This window comes from Choloepus didactylus, chromosome X (genome assembly GCF_015220235.1).
Source record: "Choloepus didactylus isolate mChoDid1 chromosome X, mChoDid1.pri, whole genome shotgun sequence".
NCBI classification, from domain to species: Eukaryota; Metazoa; Chordata; class Mammalia; order Pilosa; family Megalonychidae; genus Choloepus; species Choloepus didactylus.
The window spans coordinates 159,744,527-159,768,303 of NC_051334.1; the positions used below are offsets into that span (position 1 = coordinate 159,744,527).

The window sequence follows — 23,777 nt, forward strand, 5'->3', positions numbered from 1 at the left end:
AGCTAGAGGGAGAGGGCCACATCTGAGCAACAAAGAGGCATTCGGGAGGAGGCTCTTAGGCACAATTATAGGGAGGCCTAGCCTCTCCTTTGCAGCAACAGTCTTCCCAAGGGCAAATTCCGTGGTAGAGGGCTCAATCCATCAAACCACCAATCCCCTATGTCTGTGGGCATGTTAGGAACCATCAAGGTAGGGCAGGCCAATACCCCTGCATTCTCCACCAGCTCCTCAAGGGGGCTCTGCATATTTTTTTCCTTGTTTTTTTTTTTTTTTAACTTTTTTTTTTCTAAATCAACTGTATGAAAAATAAAAAAATTTAAAAAAAAATAAAAAAAACATACAATTAAATAACATTTCAAAAAGACCATAACAAGGGAGTAAGAAAAAGACAACTAACCAAAGATAACTACTTTACTTCCAACGTTTTCTTACTCTACCCCAAGAAAGTAACCTAATATAGCAACATTTCTGTGAACTTGGTCCTACTATACCCATCAGAAATTAACAGACCATAGTCATTCCTGGGCATTCCCAGAACATTAAATTTACCCATGATAGCTTATCTGTTCTTCCTGGATTATTGTTCCCCCTTCCTTAATTGCTCTCTATCACTAGTTCCCCTACATTCTACATTATAAACCATTTGTTTTACATTTTTCAAAGTTCACATTAGTGGTAGCATATAATATTTCTCTTTTTGTGCCTGGCTTATTTCACTCAGCATTATGTCTTCAAGGTTCATCCATGTTGTCATATGTTTCACGAGATCGTTCCTTCTTACTGCCGTGTAGTATTCCATCGTGTGTATATACCACATTTTATTTATCCACTCATCTGTTGAAGGACATTTGGGTTGTTTCCATCTCTTGGCAATTGTGAATAATGCTGCTATGAACATTGGCGTGCAGATATCTGTTTGTGTCACTGCTCTCCGATCTTCCAGGTATATACCGAGAAGTGCAATTGCTGGATCGAATGGTAACTCTATATCTAGTTTTCTAAGGAACTGCCAGACTGACTTCCAGAGTGGCTGAACCATTATACAGTCCCACCAACAATGAATAAGAGTTCCAATTTCTCCACATCCCCTCCAGCATTTGTAGTTTCCTGTTTGTTTAATGGCAGCCGTTCTAATTGGTGTGAGATGGTATCTCATTGTGGTCTTAATTTGCATCTCTCTAATAGCTAGTGAAGCTGAGCATTTTTTCATGTGTTTCTTGGCCATTTGTATTTCCTCTTCAGAGAACTGTCTTTTCATATCTTTTGCCCATTTTATAATTGGGCTGTCTGTACTATTGTCATTGAGTTGTAGGATTTCTTTATATATGCAAGATATCAGTCTTTTGTCAGATACATGGTTTCCAAAAATTTTTTCCCATTGAGTTGGCTGCCTCTTTACCTTTTTGAGAAATTCCTTTGAGGTGCAGAAACTTCTAAGCTTGAGGAGTTCCCATTTATCTATTTTTTCTTTTGTTGCTTGTGCTTTGGGTGTAAAGTCTAGGAAGTGGCCGCCTAATACAAGGTCTTGAAGATGTTTTCCTACATTATCTTCTAGGAGTTTTATGGTGCTTTCTTTTATATTGAGATCTTTGGTCCATTTTGAGTTAATTTTTGTGTAGGGTGTGAGGTAGGGGTCCTCTTTCATTCTTTTGGATATGGATATCCAACTCTCCCAGCCCCATTTGTTGAAAAGACCTTTATGACCCAGTTCAGTGACTTTGGGGGCCTTATCAAAGATCAGTCGGCCATAGATCTGGGGGTCTATCTCCGAATTCTCAATTCGATTCCATTGATCTATATGTCTATCTTTGTGCCAGTACCATGCTGTTTTGACAACTGTGGCTTTATAATAAGCTTCAAAGTCAGGGAGTGTAAGCCCTCCCACTTGGTTTTTCTTTTTTAGAGTGTCTTTAGCAATTCGAGGCATCATCCCTTTCCAAATAAATTTGATAACTAGCTTTTCCAAGTCTGCAAAGTAGGTTGATGGAATTTTGATTGGGATTGCATTGAATCTGTAGATGAGTTTGGGTAGAATTGACATCTTAATCACATTTAGCCTTCCTATCCATGAACATGGAATATTTTTCCATCTTTTAAGGTCCCCTTCTATTTCTTTTAATAGAGTTATGTAGTTTTCTTTGTATAGGTCTTTTACATCTTTGGTTAAGTTTATTCCTAGGTACTTGATTTTTTTAGTTGCTATTGAAAATGATATCTTTTTCTTGAGTGTCTCTTCAGTTTGTTCATTTCTAGCATATAGAAACATTACTGACTTATGTGCATTAGTCTTGTATCCTGCTACTTTGCTGAATTTGTTTATTAGCTCTAGTAGCTGTATCGTCAATTTCTCGGGGTTTTCCAGGTATAAGATCATATCATCTGCAAGCAATGACAGTTTTACTTCTTCCTTTCCAATTTGGATGCCTTTTATTTCTTTGTCTTGCCGGATTGCCCTGGCTAGCAGTTCTAGCACAATGTTGAATAACAGTGGTGATAGCGGGCATCCTTGTCTTGTTCCTGATCTTAGGGGGAAGGCTTTCAGTCTCTCACCATTGAGTACTATGCTGGCTGTGGGTTTTTCATATATGCTCTTTATCATATTGAGGAAGTTTCCTTCAATTCCTACCTTTTGAAGTGTTTTTATCAAAAAGGAATGTTGGATTTTGTCGAATGCTTTTTCAGCATCTATTGAGATGATCATTTGATTTTTCCCTTTTGATTTGTTAATGTGTTGTAATACATTGATTGATTTTCTTATGTTGAACCATCCTTGCATGCCTGGAATGAACCCCACTTGGTCATGGTGTATGATTTTTTTAATGTGTCTTTGGATTCGATTTGCAAGTATTTTGTTGAGGATTTTTGCATCTATATTCATTAGGGAGATTGGCCGGTAGTTTTCCTTTTTTGTAGCATCTTTGCCTGGTTTTCGTATTAGATTGATGTTAGCTTCATAAAATGAGTTAGGTAGTGTTCCATTTTCTTCAATGTTTTGAAAGAGTTTGAGTAAGATTGGTGTCAGTTCTTTCTGGAAAGTTTGGTAGAATTCTCCTGTGAAGCCATCTGGCCCTGGGCATTTATTTGTGGGAAGCTTTTTGATGACTGATTGGATCTCTTTGCTTGTGATTGGTTGGTTGAGGTCTTCTATTTCTTCTCTGGTCAGTCTAGGTTGTTCATATGTTTCCAGGAAATTGTCCATTTCCTCTACATTATCCAGTTTGTTGCCATACAGTTGTTCATAGTACCCTCTTATAATTTTTTTAATTTCCTCAGAATCTGTATTAATGTCACCTTTCTCATTCATTATTTTGTTGATATGGGTCTTCTCTCTTTTTGATTTTGTCAGTCTAGCTAGGGGCTTGTCAATCTTATTGATCTTCTCAAAGAACCAACTTTTGGTGTTATTTATCCTCTCTATTGTTTTTTTGTTCTCTATGTCATTTATTTCTGCTTTAATCCTTGTTATTTCTTTTCTTCTACTTGGTTTAGGATTGGTTTGCTGTTAATTTTCTAGCTTTTTCAGTTGATCCATTAGTTCTTTGATTTTGGCTCTTTCTTCCTTTTTAATATATGCGTTTAGTGCTATAAGTTTCCCCCTCAGCACTGCTTTTGCTGCATCCCATAGGTTTTGGTATGTTGTGTTCTCATTTTCATTCGTCTCTATATATTTAGCAATTTTTCTTGCTATTTCTTCTTTAACCCACTGATTGTTTAGGAGTGTGTTGTTTAATGTCTAGGTATTTGTGAATTTTCTAAGTCTCTGATGGTTATTGACTTCTAATTGTATTCCATTGTGGTCAGAGAATGTGCTTTGAATAATTTCAATCTTTTTAAATTTATTGAGGCTTGTTTTATGTCCCAGCATATGATCTATTCTGGAGAAAGTTCCGTGAGCACTAGAGAAGTATGTGTATCCTGGTGATTTGGGATGTAATGTTCTATATATGTCTGTTAAATCCAATTCATTTATCAGATTGTTTAGGTTTTCAGTTTCCTTATTGGTCTTCTGTCTGGTTGATCTATCTATAGGAGAGAGTGATGTGTTGAAGTCTCCCACAATTATTGTGGAAACATCAATTGCTTCCTTTAGTTTTGCCAGTGTTTCTCTCATGTATTTTGTGGCACCTTGATCGGGTGCATAAACATTTATGATTGTTATTTCTTCTTGTTGAATTGCCCCTTTTATTAGTATGTAGTGGCCTTCTTTGTCTCTCAAAACATCCCTGCATTTAAAGTCTATTTTATCTGAGATTAATATTGCTACACCTGCTTTCTTTTGGCTGTAGCTGGCATGAAATATTTTTTTCCACCCTTTCACTTTCAATTTCTTTGTGTCCCTGTGTCTAAGATGAGTCTCTTGTATGCAGCATATTGATGGTTCATTTTTTTTGATCCATTCTGCAAATCTATACCTTTTAATTGGGGAGTTTAATCCATTTACATTCAGCGTTATAACCGTGAAGGCATTTCTTGAATCAGCCATCTTATCCTCTGGTTTATGTTTGTCGTATATATTTTTCCCTCTCTGTATTAATATCCTTTAATGTACCCATACCGAATCTCTTTAGTACTGAACCTTTCTCCAAGTCTCTCTGTCCTGTCTTTGTTTCTCTGTCTGTAGGGCTCCCTTTAGTATCTCCAGTAGGGCAGGTCTCTTGTTAGCAAATTCTGTCAGCATTTGTCTGTGAAAAATTTAAGCTCTCCCTCAAATTTGAAGGAGAGCTTTGCTGGATAAAGTATTCTTGGTTGGAAATTTTTCTCACTCAAAATTTTGAATATGTTGTGCCACTGCCTTCTTGCCTCCATGGTGGCTGCTGAGTAGTCACTACTTAGTCTTATGCTGTTTCCTTTGTATATGGTGAATTGCTTTTCTCTTGCTGCTTTCAGAACTTGCTCCTTCTCTTCCGTATTTGACAGTGTGATCAGAATATGTCTCAGAGTGGGTTTATTTGGATTTATTCTATTTGGAGTTTGCTGGGCATTTATGATTTGTGTATTTATGGTGTTTAGAAGATTTGGGAAGTTTTCCCCAACAGTTTCTTTGAATACTCTTCCTAGACCTTTACCCTTTTCTTCTCCTTCTGGAACACCAATGAGTCTTATATTTGAACGTTTTGTATTATCTATCAAATCCCTGAGGTCCATTTCAATTTTTTCTATTTTTTTCCCCATTCTTTCTTTTGTGCTTTCATTTTCCATTCTGTCATCTTCCAGGTCACTGATTCATTGTTCAACTTCCTCTAGTCTTGTAGTATGAGTATCCAGAGTCTTTTTAATTTGGTCAACAGTTTCTTTAATTTCCATAAGATCATCCATTTTTTTATTTAGTCTTGCAATGTCTTCTTTATGCTCTTCTAGGGTCTTCTTGATGTCCTTTATATCCCGTGCCATGGTCTCATCGTTCATCTTTAGTTCTTTAATTAGTTGCTCTAAGTACTGTAGTTCTTCTGATCTTTTGATTTGGGTGCTTGGGCTTGGGTTATCCATATCTTCTGGTTTTTTCATATGCTTTAAAATTTTCTGTTGTTTTTGGCCTCTTGGCATTTGCTGAACTTGGTAGTGTTCTTTTAGGATTTGTAGACCAATTGAAATCCTTATCTCTAATTTGTCAGGTCTACAACTTCGTGGAGTACACTTTCTGTGACTAACCACCAGGTGGCGTCCGCGAGCCACCTGTTCCCCTAAAGCCAGTTCTCCCCTGCTTTGCCTCTGTGGTGAGTGGGGGAGTAAGTCTTGTGGGGTCCAGTTGGTGTACCAAGCTTGCATGTATAGTTGGTGTTGCCCGCCCTGTGTAAGGGGCGTGTGTCTGGGCGGTCAGGGAGGGGGGCGGCTCTAACAACCAAATCTTCCTGGTGTTCCTGGAGTTTTAAAGCTGCTACAGTAGTCTAATCCTTCACTTCAGTCCTGCCACAGTTTGTCTCTGCCATTGACCCACAAGTCCTTGGTATTGGCATGTGGCCCCTGAGAGTTGTGTATGGGTCCCTCTTCCAGGCCTTGCACCCCCTGGTCCTCTGTTGAGGGATGACTGTGCTATGTCACAGGTGAGTGCTGTCCCCCCAGGGTGGTTCTGGGCTGCCGGTCTGTGTAGGGAGGCTCCCAGTCTGCTGAAATGATGTCTGAATGGGGCTTGTTAATTCCCACTGCTCCACCTTCCCAAGTCTGGGACAACCAGCCGAGGGTGCGGGAAAGGCTAATGTCCACGTCCAATTTTGTGGTGTATGCATGTTATTTGAAGCACTTCTGTCACACTGGGTTGTCTGGGGCAGCTCTGGGCTATGGGGCCAGTGATGGGCAAGAGTGTTTCCTGTCCACCAGGATGATGGCTGTGAGAGGATGCCCCCCTTTTCTTGGGAAGTTGTGGTGTTTAGTGAATTTTCTCAGCCACTGGATTATTGCCTTTTGTCTCAGAGCTCTCAGTTCTGCTCTTGTCTTGACCTGCCCAAATTGCAAGTCTTTGAGGCTTTCTGTATTGGGCTTCTTAGAGTAATTGTTTTAGAAAATGAAAAAAAGATTAAAAAAAAAAAAAAAAGAAAAAAAAAAAGAAAAAAAAAGGGCCCTCCTGGCAGATCTAATGCGTTATTGAAATGCTAAGAGACAAAGCAATTAGGGCTATTAAGGAAAGATCCAGGGGGCAGAGAGATCAGTTTTTCTTCAGGTTTTGCAAATGAGCCTGTGGTCCTGAGCTCTGCCCTTCCCCTTTCTATGTTCACCAGAACTCCAAAAAGCATCCGCTTTTATTTTTGAGTTTGTCTTGCTGTTTTTTTGCTATGCCTGTCTCCTCTCTGCTGGGCTGGCTGCTCTCAGATTCTCTGGTGTCTGGTCTCAGTCTATCTATGGTTGGAGTTTGGATCAGTAGAATGAGTTTCCGATAAGAGCTGCCACTGCAGTTCTCCCTTGTCCTTCCCGGCGCTGACAGCCCCTCCTCCCACAGGACTGAGCCTGGCAGGGAGGGGCACGGGTCCCCTGGCCGCAAAAACTTACAGGTTTCGCTGATCTTAGCAGTTCCACGTTTTCATGAGTGTTGTATGAAGTATGCCCAAAGTCAGATTGCTCTGTGGTGTCCAGTCCACGCCGTTCCTGGCTTTCTCCCTAGTTCCCTGGAGGAGTAACTAAAACATACACCTCACCAATCCACCATCTTGCCCCGCCTCCGGACTTTTTTTTAATTGATAGGGAGCTGTTGAAAGATTATATTCAGGTCAGGTTTGCATTTTAAATAGATCATTCTGGCTTCATGGAGAATGGATCTGAGAAAGAGTTCTCAACCTTGGGTGCACATTAGAATCATCTGAGGAACTTTTACATCTCCCTTGTTTACCTTAGATCAATTGTCTCAGAACCTTGGGGGTAGGACCCAGGCATCAGTATTTAAAAAAAAAACAACAACAAACAAACTTAAAACTCAGTTGATTAATCAGTTTTCAAGTCTGAAGACCAAAATAATCCTTTTACAGTATTGCTAGGCATTAGTATTTTTAAGGTTCCTCAGGTGATTGCATTGTTCACCCACGGTTCTAAGGGGATAAGCCTGGAGCATTGGCTCTTAAAAACTTTAAGGTGGCTCAGTCACCTGAAGGGCTTCTTAAAATGCAGATGACTGGGCTCCATCTCTAGACATTCTGATTCAGTAGGTCTGGGTGGTACCTGAGAACTCGCATTTCTAAGTTCCCAGGCAATACTTTTATTGCTAATCTGGGAACCACACTTTGAGAACCACTGACCTAGAGAGAAGGATGCTGATTAGAAAGCTCTTCCTGTAATCTAAGCAAGAGGGGATGAGGGTCTGAATTTTAGCATGGTAGTGGGGATGTAGAGGATTGGACAGAGTTGAGAGTAATTTAGTTGATAAAGTCCATAGGATTTGGTTGATGGGATGTGGAGAGGTGTAGGAGATAGGAGGGTCAAAGATAACTTCCAGGTTGTTGATTTGGTGACTAGGTGGTGAGTGACAGTCATTGATGGAGGCATCACAGGAAGAGGAGCAGATCTTGTGGGAGACATCATGGTTTTGGAGATTTAGCTTGAGATGCATGTGGAACATCCACTGGATATAGTTGGCTATACTAGTCTTAACCCAGGGGAGGGTTCAGAGATATAGATAAGAGCCTGGGGAATCATTGATGTATAGGTGGTATATAACTGTGGAGAGGCTTGACCAAGGAGAGCAGGTAGAGGAGTTCACAACCTTTTTCCCTTCCCAGCACACCAAAGTAGCATAAAACTCTTTTCAGTAATAATGAATCACTGAGATGAAATATTATTCAGCCATTAAAAGGAATGAAGTTTTGATACATGCTACAACATGGATGAACCTTGAAGGCATAATATTGAGTGAAGTAAGCCAGACACAAAAGGACAAATATTGTATGATCTCACTTATATGAAATACCTAGAATAAGCAAATTCATAGAGGCAAAGTAGATTACAGATTATGGGGGTAGGGAGAACATGGAGTTATAATTGCTTAAAGGGTACAGAGTTTCTCTTTGAGATGATGAAAGTTTTGATAATGGATGCTGGTGATGGTAACACAATATTGTGAATGTAATTAACACCACTGTACTGTATACTTGAAAGTGGTTAAAATGGGAAATTCTGAGTTGTATATATGCTACTACAATAAAAAGTTAAAAAAATAGTGAGTCACTGAGGCTCTGTTATTCTCAGACCCTGGAGAGTATAGTTTGGCAAAAGTTCTCCTCATTTTTCTGAGGTAGTACACCCCTCCATTTGAAAATCACTGGGGTGGGGAGAAGAGCAGTGGGCTGTTGGGGAAATATAATTAAAAACAAAATTCTTCTCCCAACCCAGGAAACCTCTCCACGTTTCCTTCTAGATGAGAAAGAAAACAATTTTATTAGTGAATAAGTATTAATCCAGAATGTGATGCATCACAGGCAATCCACTAAAAAGATTGCAAAGACAGAAAGGGACTCATGTGTTTTATGTGGCTAGGCAGATACTATCCATTGAATACATCCTCTCAGGACAGTTCTTACATCATTATGACTGGAGGAAGATTTGCAATTTGGAACCACCCACCACAAGAAATTATACTCATCTCTCCCCAGGAAACTGGGAGATTGGGGTGCTATGTTCCTTAATGATTACATTTCACAGCAATGGCTCAAGTCCTTGAGGAAATGTTCTTGAGTGATAAATTTTGGAAGAGGCTTATTTAACCTTTAAAAAAGACTTACATATGTTCCAAAGGAACAGAGAAAGTTTTACAATTGCGAGTTACATAAAGTAAATGTTGAAAGAAAAGGAAGGGAGGAGGAAGTCTCTTCTCTTATTTTCAACAGGGAGAAGTAAGCCTCTTATTTTAAATTTGTATTTGCCTCTACAGGGCCATGGAAAGAATATTGGGGAACACTAATTTTTTAAGGGCTGGGCAGGTGAGGATCCCAGGAAAGACATCAAAAGGAAATTTCGTTCAGCTTCCTCTTCCCGTAAGTGGCCTGAGGTGATCTCTGAAAATGTTTTGCTATTCACTTGACCCTGAAAACCCCACAAAATCATGCAAATCAAGAGGTTCAAATCTTCCTGTTCAATTTAAGAACACCCGAGAAACTGCTCAGGCCATCAAGGGTATGCATATTTGAAAAGCCACCAAGTATCTGAAAGATGTCACTTTACAGAAGCAGTGTGTGCCATTCCGTCATTACAACAGTGGTGTTGGTAGGTGTGCCCAGGCCAAACAGTGGGACTGGACGCAGGGTCGATGGCTCAAAAAGAGTGCTGAATTTTTGTTGCACATGCTTAAAAATGCAGAAAGTAATGCTGAACTTAAGGGTTTAGATGTCGATTCTCTGGTCATTGAGCACATCCAGGTGAACAAAGCCCCTAAGGTGCGCCACCGTACTTACAGAGCTCATGGTCAGATTATCCCATACATGAGTTCCCCCTGCCACACTGAGATGATCCTTACTGAGAAAGAACAAATTGTTCCTAAACCAGAAGAGGAGGCACAGAAGAAAACTGAGGAAACAGAAACTTACGGCTCGGGAATAAATTCATCATAAATTAAATGCAAATTCATCATAAATTAAATGCAAGTTTTCTAAGTTTCTAAGGAAACTTAGAAAAGAGTAGTATCAGTATCATGGCAGCCAAGGGAGTAATGAGTGTCACGGAGAAATGAGTGGTTATTTAATGTCAAATACAATAGAGCGGTCCAGCAAGCTAAGAACTGAAGTGTCGGTTGGAGTTAATATCTTTAGAGGAGGTGTGATGGATTGGTGTTTGCAAAAGCCAGATTGCTGTGGATTGCGGAGTGTGTTCATTCATTCATTCAATAAAAAAAATTTGTGTCTTATGTGCTAGGCACAGTTCTAGGTTGATGGCACCTAAATTCTAATAGGAAGAGATAGGCAAACACATAGATTGTGAGGATAAGGAGACAAGTATGAACTCCTTCAAGAAGATTGGCTAATAGGAAATAGAAGGTACTAATTATATAATAATATGTAGCATTTATTGAATGTTTATTATTTCCCAGGTGCTATACATATTCTTTAACTCTCTCGGCAACCTTGTGGAGTGGATATTATTTTATAAACGAGAAAACGTAGGTTCAGAGCAGCTAAGTAACTTACCTAAGATTACACAGCTAGTAAGTGGCAGATCCGGGATTCAAACCAGCATCTGTCTGATTTCCAAAGTTTGTTCTTATAACTGCTATGCTGTGTTGTATTTGCAGAAACACTGTCATGTTTGAAGTAACTTTTTTTTGGTAGCAACTTTTTATTACTTGCATTAAGAAACACCACCATTTATTGACTGTTCACTTTATTTCTATTCCTCAGAGCCACCCTGTGGGTAATTTTCTTATTCCCATTTTATAGATAAGAAACTGCAGCTCAGAGAGGTTAAATAAATCTCCTGAGAACCCTTAGTTGGTATGTGATGGAGCCAGGATTCAAATCCAAGATGGTCAGCTTTCCAAGATCTGACCATTCTGCTACCCCGTGGCTACTCTCTTTGGTAGCAGTCCTCTTGGATAATTATGGCCTTTTGGCACCATTTTTGGTAGTTGGTTCATTCAACAGTGGTGTCCAGTAGCAGCAACAGTAGCTTCCAGAGGTTTTTAACAATTTCCAGAGATAGTAGTTCTCAGCGGCCAATCTCAGTGATTCAGAGTGCTAACTTTATTCCAGTCACAGGAACTTTCAGGAGTGGTGATGTCTAGCAGGAGTTTCTGATTATAGCCTTAATAGATGTTCTCTGTTTACTCAAATGGCTCTTGAATACCTTCCTTGCCTGCTGGATAGTTCAAGATGACCTTTCTTGGCACCATCTCTTTATGGTGGAATTCTTGTTGCGCCTTCCAGTAACAGCTATTGTTGCTATAAAATCATTTACCATTAATTGTAGTAGAAGCTCTCTTTACCATCCTTCACTTAACCAACTGCTCAGATTAACCAACATTCTCCTTGTAAAGCATCCTTACTTAATTCTCACAGCTAACAGGCCACTCTTCCATGCATGTCTGCCTCACTAGTTCTTGTATACTTTAGTTTTTATCCAAGAGTCATTTGTGTTTGCTCTCAACATACTTATGTCAGTTTTATTTATTATTAAAATTATTTACTCAAATATTAAAATAAAACAATGAAATATATGTGTAAAAAGATTTGTTTCTATGAAAACTAAATTGATGTGGATGTTTTAAAGAGAATAAGAATAAGGCTTAGAGATATGTGACATGCCCAAGATTCTAAAAATATTTCCAAGAGATTACTGGGTAAAGATGTGGTAAAGGTGAGTTGCTAAAGAAATGTCTTGAAATTAGGTATGGGTGAGACAACTGTAAAAGATTGGGGTAAAATAGAAATCTAGAAACATTCTGTACTTGCATTATTTTGCATGTGTCTTTAGGTTCTCTCTCATCTTTACAATAAACTGGAGATTATAGAGGATACATATAGGTATGTGGTTTATACAGGAAAAATCAGCAGACCTATTTACCCAGAAGTCTTTAGCCCTTTATCAAGAGATTTTCAAATTAATGTGACTTAGATGTTTTAAGTTAAAATAAAACATTCAAGATATGTATGAGTCATTTATATTCTCTTCATTGATGAAATTTTCAAATAAATAATCAGGTGCCTATTCTTATCACACTAAATACAAGGTCTTCTACAGCCCTGATTTACTCATTCAGTTACTGACTGGTAATGTTCTTTAAAAAAAGTTTGCCCTATATTGTCATATAATAGCATCTTTTTTATTTGCATTTCATCTTTAAGAGTCCCCAAATTCTTTGGTGAATGGGGATCATGCATTCATCTCTGACACAGACAAAAATTTAAGTGTAAATCTCATCCTGTCATTCCCATCTTAAAACCTTTTACCGCTTCTCCTTGCCCCAAGGCTCTGTGTGATTTGAGCCCGATGTATTTCTACAGTCTTATCTCTGCCAGCCTTATTCCCTTACTGTCCCTAGTGTAACTTTCACTTGGTTAACTCCAGATCTCAGATTGAACATGATTTTTTCACAGAGGCCTTCCTTCCCTGACCACTGGACTAGATTATGTGTGCATCGTTTTCTTGTACTTACTCTGTCATAGCAGACATCTTTATTGAGGAGTAATTCATATATCATAAATTCACTCAGAGTGCACAGTTCAGTGGTTTTAGTATATTCATAGAGATGTACAGTCATCGCCACCAAGTTTAGAACATTTTTATCACCCCCAAAAAGAAACCTGTATCCATTAACAGTGACTCCTCATCCCCACCCCACAGCCCTAGACAACCACTAGTTTACTTTCTGTCTCTATGGATCTTCCTGTTCTGGACATTTCCTATAAATGGAATCATTCAATATGTGGCCTTTCATGACTGGCTTCTTTGACTTAGCCTCATGTTTTCAAGGTTCATTCATGTGGTAAATAAACATTTATCAGTACTTCATTCCTTTTTATTGCTGAATACTACTCCATTATATGGATAGACTATATTTTATTTGCATTTGTTTCATTTTATTGTAATTGCTTTTAATGTCTGTCTCCCCGAGTAGACTCTGGGTTCCATGAAGGCAGGGCCATGTGCATCAGTTTCTTACCACGTGGGCCTCTCCTCATGACATGACATCTGGCTTCCTCAGAGCGGATGATCCAAAAGAGAACAAGGCAGAAGCCATATTATGTATAAAGTGTCCTTTATAACCTATCACTGGAGATGATATGCATGTACTACTGTTGTATTCTGTTGGCCACACAGGATTTTTCTATTGGCCACACAGGCCAGTGCTGAAACATTGTGGGAGGGGCTACCCAAGGGAATGAATAACTGGAAGCAGGGATCATTGGGACAGTCTTGGAGGCTGGTTATCATAGACACTTTCTCTGCCTTATTCATTAGTTCATTCTCAGCATCAAGAGGAATGCCTTAAGTCTATGATTTTAAATCATAACAATAAAGCATTTCATGTTTAAAGAAAAAGAATGCCTTGTGTATGGCAGATGCTCAGTAAGTATTTGTGGAATGAATGGGTGGATGGATTTAGACTACATACATTCAGAATTTGTGTCTTTAGAAAAAAGGCCATTTATGGAGCCATAAATGGCTGGGGTGGGTGTAGGAGTGATGATGGTGGGTTGAGGAGGGGGTAGAAGATGACTACAGAAATAAATGTGACAGTTGTAAAGAGAAAGGGGAACTCACTATGTTTTTCTTTAATATCTTTCCCCCAGATGTGGAATCATGAGGGCTTCTTTGCACTCTATAAAGGATTTTGGCCAAACTGGCTTCGACTCGGACCTTGGAACATCATTGTATCCTTTTTGAACATGAGAATGAAAGCAAATGCTTTAAGCTTCCAGGTGATTCTAGGCCATAGGAAGGAAAATTTGATTATTGAGACCTTCAGGCAAGTGAGAAACTCAGTGTCCTAATGGTGACCATTGAGGATGGAATTAAGTAGAGAAACAGCTTTCAGTTGTAGGCTAATCTAAACTAAAGGGAGTAGAAAAGATGTACCAGACTTTCCTTTTATCCTCTTTAAAACAAAACAGAGCAACAACAAACAGCCAGTCTGGAAGGGGCTATGAAGTGTTTGGAAGGCATTGTGGGACATGCCCACAGGAAAGTCTGTGCTGAGGTGGTCCTTATTTCCTACTTCTAGCTATAGGACCAGAAGAGCTGGGAAATAATAACGGGAAAGGAAACACCATAGGGCAAAGGAATCCAGAGCAGAATAGGGCCCTTACTCATCGGAGAATCTCCTCCCTTTAGCTGTATTTGAGCGCCTCCTATGTGCAGAGGCTTGCATTGGGTACTGCATACCGTGGTGTGAGCATTGCAGAGTTGAAAAGTAATGAGACACATTCCTTTCCCTTGTGTAGTCCCTCCTTAAAACTGCTTTAATCACATATTGTTTGTTGTTGGTGTTCTTGCTTATTTTTGTGTGTATGTGTCCTGTTTGCCCCTGAAGACTCTAAATATATTACTGTTTTAATCTGTTTATATCGCTAAATGCCAACAATCATAGTGGGCCACGATGGGTATTCAATGCAGGATTGATTTGACAGATGATGTTTTGAAAAAAACTTTTAAGCAAGAGCAGCTTAGGAGAGCACAGACTGAGTACCCCAATTTAAGAGAATACAATTTTAGATAGGGGTTTGGCTTTTGCTATCAATCCAGTGATCTTCCATGACTTACTCCTCAGTTTTTTATTACATATGAGCAGCTCAAGAGGCTTCAAATCTAAGGACTGAGTTAAGTGTGAGCCCAGCCCTGCCAACCTTTCTACTTTTCTCTTTTTCTTTTCTTTTTTTTCCTCTGTGCTCTAATGTATTTTGACAATGTTTTAAGTGTTTGCTGAACCAGTGGTCCCCCAAGAACAATAGGATGGTTCAGAAATGTTTATCTGTGTTTGTGTTACCATGTTAACTTTTCCCTGAAAGGAAGTGTTAACATTGAGACTCTGGCCCCAGATTGGTATCTTCTGTGAAGATGGATACAGATGAATGATTTTTTGAACGGCCTTCTTTCCAAATGTGGGTTAAAATATAGTTGGTTAGCCCCAACCTTGGGCTAGAGCAGAAGGCATAGGCCAGGGCAGTTACAGCTATATATGTTACAGACGTCGGTTCTTATTAAAGTATTTATTGGCAGAACCACTTTGGCTTTGTCTTCATTTATTCTCTGCTCCTTTGCCAACTCTGTAAGTTACATTCTCCAGAAAGTGATAAAGAGAAGGTGGCTGTGAAATTGAGAAATAGGCACAAGGCAGAGTTAGGGGCTTCATACCTAGAATTTTTCCTCCTTCAATTTTATTGAGATATAGTCACATACCATACAGTCATCCAAAATGTACAATCAGTTGTTCACAGTATCATCATATAGTTGTACATTCATCACCACAGTCAATTTTTGAACATTTTCATTACTCCAAAAAATAAAAAAAAATAAAAGTAAAAAGAACACCCAAAACAACCAATCCCCCCATCCTCCTCTATTATTCATTTATTTTATTGTCCCCATTTTTCTACTCATCCGTCCGTACACTGGATAAAGGGAGTGTGAGCCACAAGGTTTTCTCCAGTCACACCATCACACCATAAAAGCTATACAGTTATACACTCACGTACCTAGACTCTTAAAACATGCATTTATGAGAACAGAATAAGTGCATTGTGCTTTACCATGGCCATTCATTGTCATAATGCCATTCACTTCTAAACATCAGGCATGTGGCTCTTTCCTAAACGTGAATAAACAGGGAAGTTTATTTGGAAGTTTCTGCAAATAAAATTCTAAAAGAGGCTTACAATAGAACCTTGTGCCTAGGCTTCTAAGTATCTTATAATTAAAAAGTTCTGGCTACTTTCTTGTACTAGAGCAGTGCCTGGCATGGCTTAGGCACTCAAGTATTTGTGGAATTAATAGTTTGGTTCTTCATCTTTATCCATTCATTCATTTGTTCAACAAACATTTATTGTGTGTCTATTGTGTCTTGGATGCTGGGACTATAAAAATGAGTAAGGCATAATCTGTTTTTAATCTCACCTTATAAGTGGGAGAAACAGATATGTAAATAAGTAATTATGATAGATACCAAGTACTGCGTGAGAGATGAACAAAGTGCTGTACAAGCCCAGAGGAGTGGGCAGCCAGTTACCTAGGGGATTTGGGAAAGGCTTCATAGCAGGGAAAGACATTCCAGGCCAGGGAACTGCACATGCAGAGTCTCAGAGGTGTAAGAGGGCAAGGCATGTTGGGAGGTGGGGGTGGGGAGTTCATTGTGGCTGAAATGCAGGGCAGTGGTTTTCAAACACTAAGTGCATCAGAATCACCTGGGGATCTTGTGAAAATGTAGATTCTTGGAACCCATTCCTTGAGATTCTGACCCTATTTGGGGCAAAGGCATTTGCTTTTGTCACAAGCTTCTGATGCAGGTGGTCCTTAAACCATACTTTGAGAAGCACTGGTAAGGAAGTTGGGCTAGGATGAAAGGAAATAAGGAATAAACTGACAATACAAGTTAAATTATATAGTGTGTTACAAAAAATATAGATTTTGCACCTAATAAACATCTTTTCCTTTGGTCTCACAAAGAAGTTGAACTTTTAAAACACCGTCAATATTGTCCGTTATACTTTAGTCAGATTTACCTTAGTCCTAACCAAGTCCATTTTGTTCATATCTCTAATTGAAGTCTGATCTCTTTTTCAGACTCTTTAACATTTGCTGTATGGGGTAATACTGACATTCATAGCTGCCAGACTCTGGCTCTGAGTCTCAGATGTCACACAGATACCCAAAGTTCCAGGGAATGACCAGGTTATACACAAAGAGCTCAGCATCTCAGAATTTAGAAATAGCCATTACAACTCAGGAATAGATGTAACTGCTGTCAGAGCTTACAGTCTAGGAACCTTTACAATAAGCCTTCCCCTGATAACCTGTGCTCTGAGATTGAATTCTCAGTTTCCATATTATAGTTAGTCCATATTAGTGAGGCATTATAATGCTTTTCATTTCTGGTTTATTTCACTCAATATACTATCCTCAATGTCCATTCACCTCACAGCTTCACTCCTTGTAGCAGCTCAATATTCCATTGTATGTATACACCACAGTTCACCATTCAGTTCATCAGTCAATGTACCCTTAGGCCACGTCCATCCTCTGCAAATCATGAATACTGCCACCATAAACCCCACTGTGAAAATGTCTATTTGTGTCCCTGCTGTCAGTTTTTCCAATTATATACACAATAATAAGGTTGCAGGACCATATGGCAACTGCATGCTTAGCTTCTTTTGGAAAGACCACACTCCCCTCCAGATGGGCTGCACCATTCTACTTCCCTATCAACAGTGATTAGGTACATCCCTTTCTCCACATTTTCTCCAGCATTTATATCCCTCTGTTTATTTTTAGACTGTTTTATTCACAACCATACATTCCATCCTAAGTAAACAATCAGTGGTTCCCTGTATAATCACATAGTTATGCATTCACTATCCACTATCTATATGAGGACATTTCCATTTCTTCCACAAACAGGAAGAGGCGAAGAAAGAAAAAAGAAAAAAGGAAAAGGAAAGAAAAATAATGGCAACTAAAGAGCAGCAAAAGAAATAAAATAAAATACAATAAAAAGTCAGACACCACCACCAACACCAATAATCCCATACCGCTCCCTTATATCCTCCTCTTATAGACATTTAGCTTTGGTATATTGCCTTTATTACAATTAATGGAAACATATTACAATGTTACTGTTAACTGTAGACTCTAGTTTGCATTGATTGTATTTCTTCCCCAATACCATCCCATTTTTAACACCTTGCAAAGTTGACATTCATTTTTTCTCCCTTATGTAAAAACATTCTTATATTTGTACATTTAATCACATTCATTACCACTCTAGATTTCACTAAGTTATTCAGGCCCAGTCTTTATCTTCTGTCTTTCCTTCTGGTGACCTACATGCCCCTAACCTTCCTCTTTGAACCAGACTCACAGTCATCTTTGTTCAGTGTACTTACAATATTGTGCTATCCATTTCTGGATCTATACTGTCAATCCTGTTGAATATTCTGTACTCCTTCAGCTCAAATTCCTGATCTTTACCCTCTTTGAATCTCCTGGTATCTTCATTTCTACACTCTTCTCCAAACCTCTCTCTCCTATCTTTTCCTATCTGTCTGTAGCACTCCTTTTAGTATTTCTTGTGGAGGAGGTCTCCTGTTCACAGACTCTTTCAGTGCCTGTTTATCTGTAAATATTTTAAACTCTTCCTCATTTTTTTTTAAATTTAATTTTATTGAGATTGTTCACACACCATACAATTACCCAAAGATCCAAAGTGTACAATCAATTGCCTGCAGTACCATCATACAGCTGTGCATCCAACACCACAACTTTTTTCAATTTTTAGAGCATTTTCATTACTCCAGAAAAGAAATAAAGACAAAAAAAGAAACTCAAATCTTCCCATACCCCTAACCACCCCCCTCCATTATTGACTCATAGTATTGATATAGTACATTTGTTACTGTTGATGAAAGAATGTTAAAATACTAGTAACTGTAGTATATAGTTTGTAATAGGTATGTATTTTTTCCTATATGCCCCTCTATTATTGACTTCTAGTTATAGTGTCATACATTTGTTCTAGTTCATGAAAGAGATTTCTAATATTTGTACAGTTAATCATGGACATTGCCCACCACAAGATTCACTGTTTTATACGTTCCTATCTTTTAACCTCCAGCTTTCCTTCTGGTGACGTACGTGACTCTGAGCTTCCCCTTTCCACCACATTCACACACCATTCAGCACTGTTATTCTCACAATGTGCTACCATCACTTCCATCCATTTCCAAACACTTAAGTTCAACCTAGTTGAACATTCTGCTCATAATAAGCAACCGCTCCCCGTTCTTTAGACTTGTTCTATATCCTGGTAACTTATATTTCATGTCTATGAGTTTATGTATTATAATTAGTTCATATCAGTGAGAACCTGCAATATTTGTCCTTATGTGTCTGTCTTATTTCACTCAATATAGTGCCCTCAAGGTTTCTTCATCAACCCATTTTTTAAGACGGTTTGTTCACACACCATACGTTCCCTGTATAGTCACGTATTTATGTCTTCACCACCAACACCAGTATCTATATAAGGACATCTCCATTTCTTCCACAAAGAAGGAAGAAGAGTCAAAGAAGGTAGAGGGACAAAAGAAAAAAAAAAACAATTTAGAAAGCAACAAAAGGAAAGATAGCATTAAACTAAAGTAGAATACAGAGTCAGACAACATCACCAATGCAAGAAGTCCCATACCCTTCCCCATGTCCCCCCACCCCATATGCGTTTAGATTTGGTATCTTGCCTTTGTTACATTAAAGGAAGCATAATACAATGTTTCTGTTAACTATAGTCTCTAGTTTGCATTGATTGTATTTTTCCCCCAATACCACCCTATTTTTAACACCTTGCAGGGTTGACATTCATTTCTTCTCCCTCTTGTAAAAACATATTTGTATGTTTTATCACAATTGTTGAGCCCTCTAGGTTTCACTGAGTTATACAGTCCCAGTCTTTATCTTTCCTCTTTCCTTCTGGTGTGCCACATGCTCCTAACCTTCCTCTTTCAACCATACTCACAGTCATCTTTGTTCAGTGTACTTATATTTCTGTGCTACTATCTCCCAAAATTGTGTTTGAAACCTCTCACTCCTGTCTTTTCCTATCTGTCTGTAGTGCTACCTTTAGTATTTCCTGTAGAGCAGGTATCTTGTTCACAAATTCTGTCATTATCTGTTTGCCAGAGAATATTTTAAACTGTCCCTCATATTTGAAGGACAGTTTTGCCGGATATAGGATTCTTGGTTGGTGGTTTTTCTCTTTCAGTATCTTAAATATCTCACACCACTTCCTTCTTGCCTCCATGGTTTCTACTAAGAAATCTGCACATAGTCTTATCAAGCTTCCTTTGTATGTGATGGATTACTTTTCTCTTGCTGCTTTCAGGATTCTCTCTTTGTCTTTGATGTTTGATAATCTGATTATTAAGTGTCTTGGCGTAGGCCTATTCAGATCTATTCTGTTTGGGGTACACTGCACTTCTCGGATCTGTCATTTTATGTCTTTCATAAGAGATGGGAAATTTTCATTGATTATTTCCTCTATTATTGCTTCTGCCCCCTTTCCCTTCTCTTCTCCTTCTGGGATACCCATGACATGTACATTCATGCATTTCATGTTGTCATTCAATTCCCTGAGACGTTGCTCATATTTTTCCATTCTTTTCCCTATCTGTTCTTTTGTGTATAGGATTTCAGGTGTCTTGTTCTCCAGTTCCTGAGTGTTTTCTTCTGCCTCTTGAGATCTGCTGTTGCATGTCTCCATTGTGTCTTTCATCTCTTGTGTTGTGCCTTTCATTTCCATAGATTCTGCCAGTTGTTTTTTCAAACTTGATTTCTACCTTATGTTTGCCCAGTGTTTTCATTATATTCTTCATCTCTTTTGACATATCTTCCCTAACTTGTTGAATTGTGTCCACCCCCTGGACCCCAAAATGTCATGATCTTTCCATATACAAAATACATTCATCCCATCACAATATCACAAAAACTTAAATTATTTCAGTAACAATAGTTAAGTACAAGATCCTATTAAATCAGTTACAGGTATGGTTTGTTCAAAAGCAAAATTCCCCTCTGGCTGTGGACCTTGAAACTTAGAACAAGTTATCTGCTTCCAATATACAAAGGAGGGACAGTCATAGGATAACATTCCCATTGCCGTAAGGAGAAACTGAAAGAAAAACAGTGTTTAAGGGACCAAAACAGTTCCTAAAACCCACAGGGCAAACTCCATTAGATTTCAAAGTCTGAGAGTCATTTATCCTTGGGGCTTGAGAGAGTGGGAGTCCAACCCTTTCCAAAGGCTTTCATGGCAGCCCTTTTCTCTCCAAACACTTGGGTGAGTACTCCAACGTATCCACATGTTGGGGTGACCACCTTTTTGGCCCCATCCTCCTCAAACATTGGGTTGCCACCCAGACTCTGCCTCTCCGGGGCAAAGGCTCTACCATCTCTGAACAGTGGAGTGGTGGCCAGGCTCTCCCCAACTCCCTGGGAATGTGCTCCACTCTCTCTGGGGCCTGGGGTGGCAAAACTCTTCCGGCGCATTGAGGCAGAAGGCCCACCTTCAACCTCTGGGGCAAACTCACCCTTTCCATGCGGTGGGCCACTCCGCTCTCCCAGCCCGAGACCTCTTGACTCCAGACCTCAACTTCCATGGCTCTGTCTTTGAAGAAATTTTTCTTTCATTTTTTTCCTTGTCTGTCCCCTCCAGTCCATACCGGCAGCAGCTCTGTCTATAAAGATTTCACAAAAATTCTGTTGGCTTTGCATGAAGCACACCGGGGTCAAAGCCATCAGACAATAGGACAAATCCTTTCTGGATAATTCCATCTCCAATCCTGTCTTGTACTGAAATGGTGGCTGGGTTCCATGTTTGGTTAAATCCTCACATTGGGCTATAGCTTCTGAGGTTCCACCCCCTGGAAGCCCGGAATTTTCCAAAGCATCAGTTTCTGGTTTCTTTGAACCCAAGAGTTCAGTTCTAAGTTTATCTCTTTCCACTCGCATTTTACTATAAGCTGCAAGTAGAAGCCAGGCTACTTCTATATTTTGCTTTGAGATCTCATCAGTTAAATATTCCAGGTTGTTGCTTTCAAATTCTGCCTTCCATCCAACACCAGGACTCAATTTTGCCAAATTCGCTGCCACTTTAAAACAAGGATCACCTTCCTTCCACTTTGCAACAACACATTCATCATTTCTTCTCAAGGCCTTATCGGAAGTATCTTTAGAGTCTGTATTTCTACCAACAGTCTCTTCAAAGCAGTCTAGGCCTTTTCTATCAAGCTCCTCACAATTCTTCCAGAAACTTCCCCTTATCCATTTAAAAAGCTACTCCAACATGTTTGGTATTTGCAAACTCAGCAGCACCAGTACCCCACTTCTCTGGTACCCAAATCTGTTCTGGTTTGCTAATGCTGCCTTATTGCAAAATACCAGAAATGGATTGGCTTTTATAAAGGGGGTTTATTTGGTTACACAGTTACAGTCTTAAGGCCATAAAGTGTCCAAGGTAATGTGTTAACAATCGGGTACCTTCGCTGGAGGATAGCCAATGGCATCCAGAAAACCTCTGTTAGCTGGGAAGGCATATGGCTGGCATCTGCTCCAAGTTCTGGTTTCAAAATGGATTTCTCCCAGGACGTTCCTCTCTAGGCTTCAGCTTCTCTCCAAAATGTCACTCTCAGTTGCTCTTGGGGCATTTGTCCTCTTTAGCTTCTCTGGAGCAAAAGTCTGCTTCCAAAGGCCATCTCCAAAATGACTCTGTAAACTGCAGTTCCTCTCTCAGCTCCTGTGCATTCTTCAAATTGTCCCTCTTGGCTGTTGCAAGCTTGCTCCTTCTATCTGAGCTTATATAGTGCTCCAGTAAACTAATCAAGGTATGGGTGGGGCCATACCTCCATGGAAATTATGCAATGAAAGATCTCGCCCACAGTTGAGTGATCACATCTCCACAGAAACATCCAATCAAAAGTCTCCAACCCAATCAACACCAATACATTTCTTGCCCACACAAGACTTCATCAAAGATAATGGCATTTTGGGGGACATAATACATCCAAACCAGCACAAATTGATTTAGCATTAGTTGTTTCAATTCCTTTATCTCAGTTGAAGTGTAAGTTTGTTCCTTTGGGCCGTATCTTCATTTTTCTTAGTGTCGGTTGTAGTTTTCTGTTGTCTTGGCATCTGGTTTCTTTGGTTACCCTGATCAGGTTTTCCCAGACAAGAATGGGCTTAGGTCTCAGAAGGGGGCACTATTCAGTATCAGGTTTCCCTGAGGGTGTGGCTTAGAAGACTGACACACCCTGTGAGGCCTCTTATGCTTTTCCTAACCTGCCCAGCAGGTGGTGCCTGTCAGCCTGTCACTCCTGACTGGTGTAAGGAGGTGTGGCCCCTTAGTTTTTGTTTTGGCTGTTTTCCCCCTGGCTCTGGGGTCTGGTTCTGATTGGAAGGCTCGTAGTAGAGCTGGGCACCACCTCCTTCCTCTTAGGAAAGATACATCCCCTAGGGAGTTATCATCTGCATTTAAATAGGTTATTTGTCTCTCTGACTCTGCTATCTCCACCCTTGTCTGGGTCAGAGTATTGCGAACTGAAAATGGCTAAGGCTCTCTCCACTGAGCTGCTCAGGTTGAGAGGGAGAAAAAGGGACAGAAAGCCCCCTTTCAGAGCCAGTCCATGGAACCCCAATTTCACTCGTTGGCCAGAGATACACCTGGTCTTCTGGGTTCCCTCTCCCGGGAGAGATGAATCTTCTGGTTCTTTAAGGTCAGTCATCACTAAAAGCCTCTGTCTGCTGGGGATTTATAGCTTGTATTGAGTAGTCCACATTTGTTAATTAAGACCCCAGTTGGAGCTGGACTGAGGTATATTTGCTTGTTCAGAGAGTGCTGCTTTCTACTGCAGCAAAGTTTCACTGTTCGGCCTGCCCTGGGGGCAGGGGGATCCCAGCGCATTTCTGCAGCTTTTACCTACACATTTTATGCTGCGATCTCAGGCATTCCTCCCAATCCAGGTTGGTGTGCGATGTGTGGACAGTCATGGTTGTCCCCCAGCAGTAATTCCAGATTATTTGCTAGTCATTCCTGGTTGTTTATTAGTTGTTCCAGGGGACTAACTTCCACTCCTCTCTATGCCACCATCTTGCTGCCTCTCCTC

General features: G+C 39.7%; 1 protein-coding gene and 1 pseudogene across 5 annotated transcripts in view; both read left to right on the forward strand.

Moving 5' to 3' along the window:
* Positions 1 to 15,128, forward strand: part of LOC119523480 (brain mitochondrial carrier protein 1) — an 84,862-nt gene extending 69,734 nt beyond the window's left edge. For all 5 annotated transcript variants that reach the window (XM_037822264.1, XM_037822268.1, XM_037822267.1 and 2 more), the window contains 2 exons: positions 13,701 to 13,781; positions 14,678 to 15,128. In XM_037822264.1, coding sequence (XP_037678192.1) covers positions 13,701 to 13,781; positions 14,678 to 14,719 — 123 coding nt within the window. In that variant the 3' untranslated portion in view covers positions 14,720 to 15,128. The remainder of the gene's footprint in view (positions 1 to 13,700; positions 13,782 to 14,677) is intronic.
* Positions 9,480 to 12,818, forward strand: LOC119523482 (annotated as a pseudogene).
* Positions 15,129 to 23,777: the final 8,649 nt, after the last annotated feature.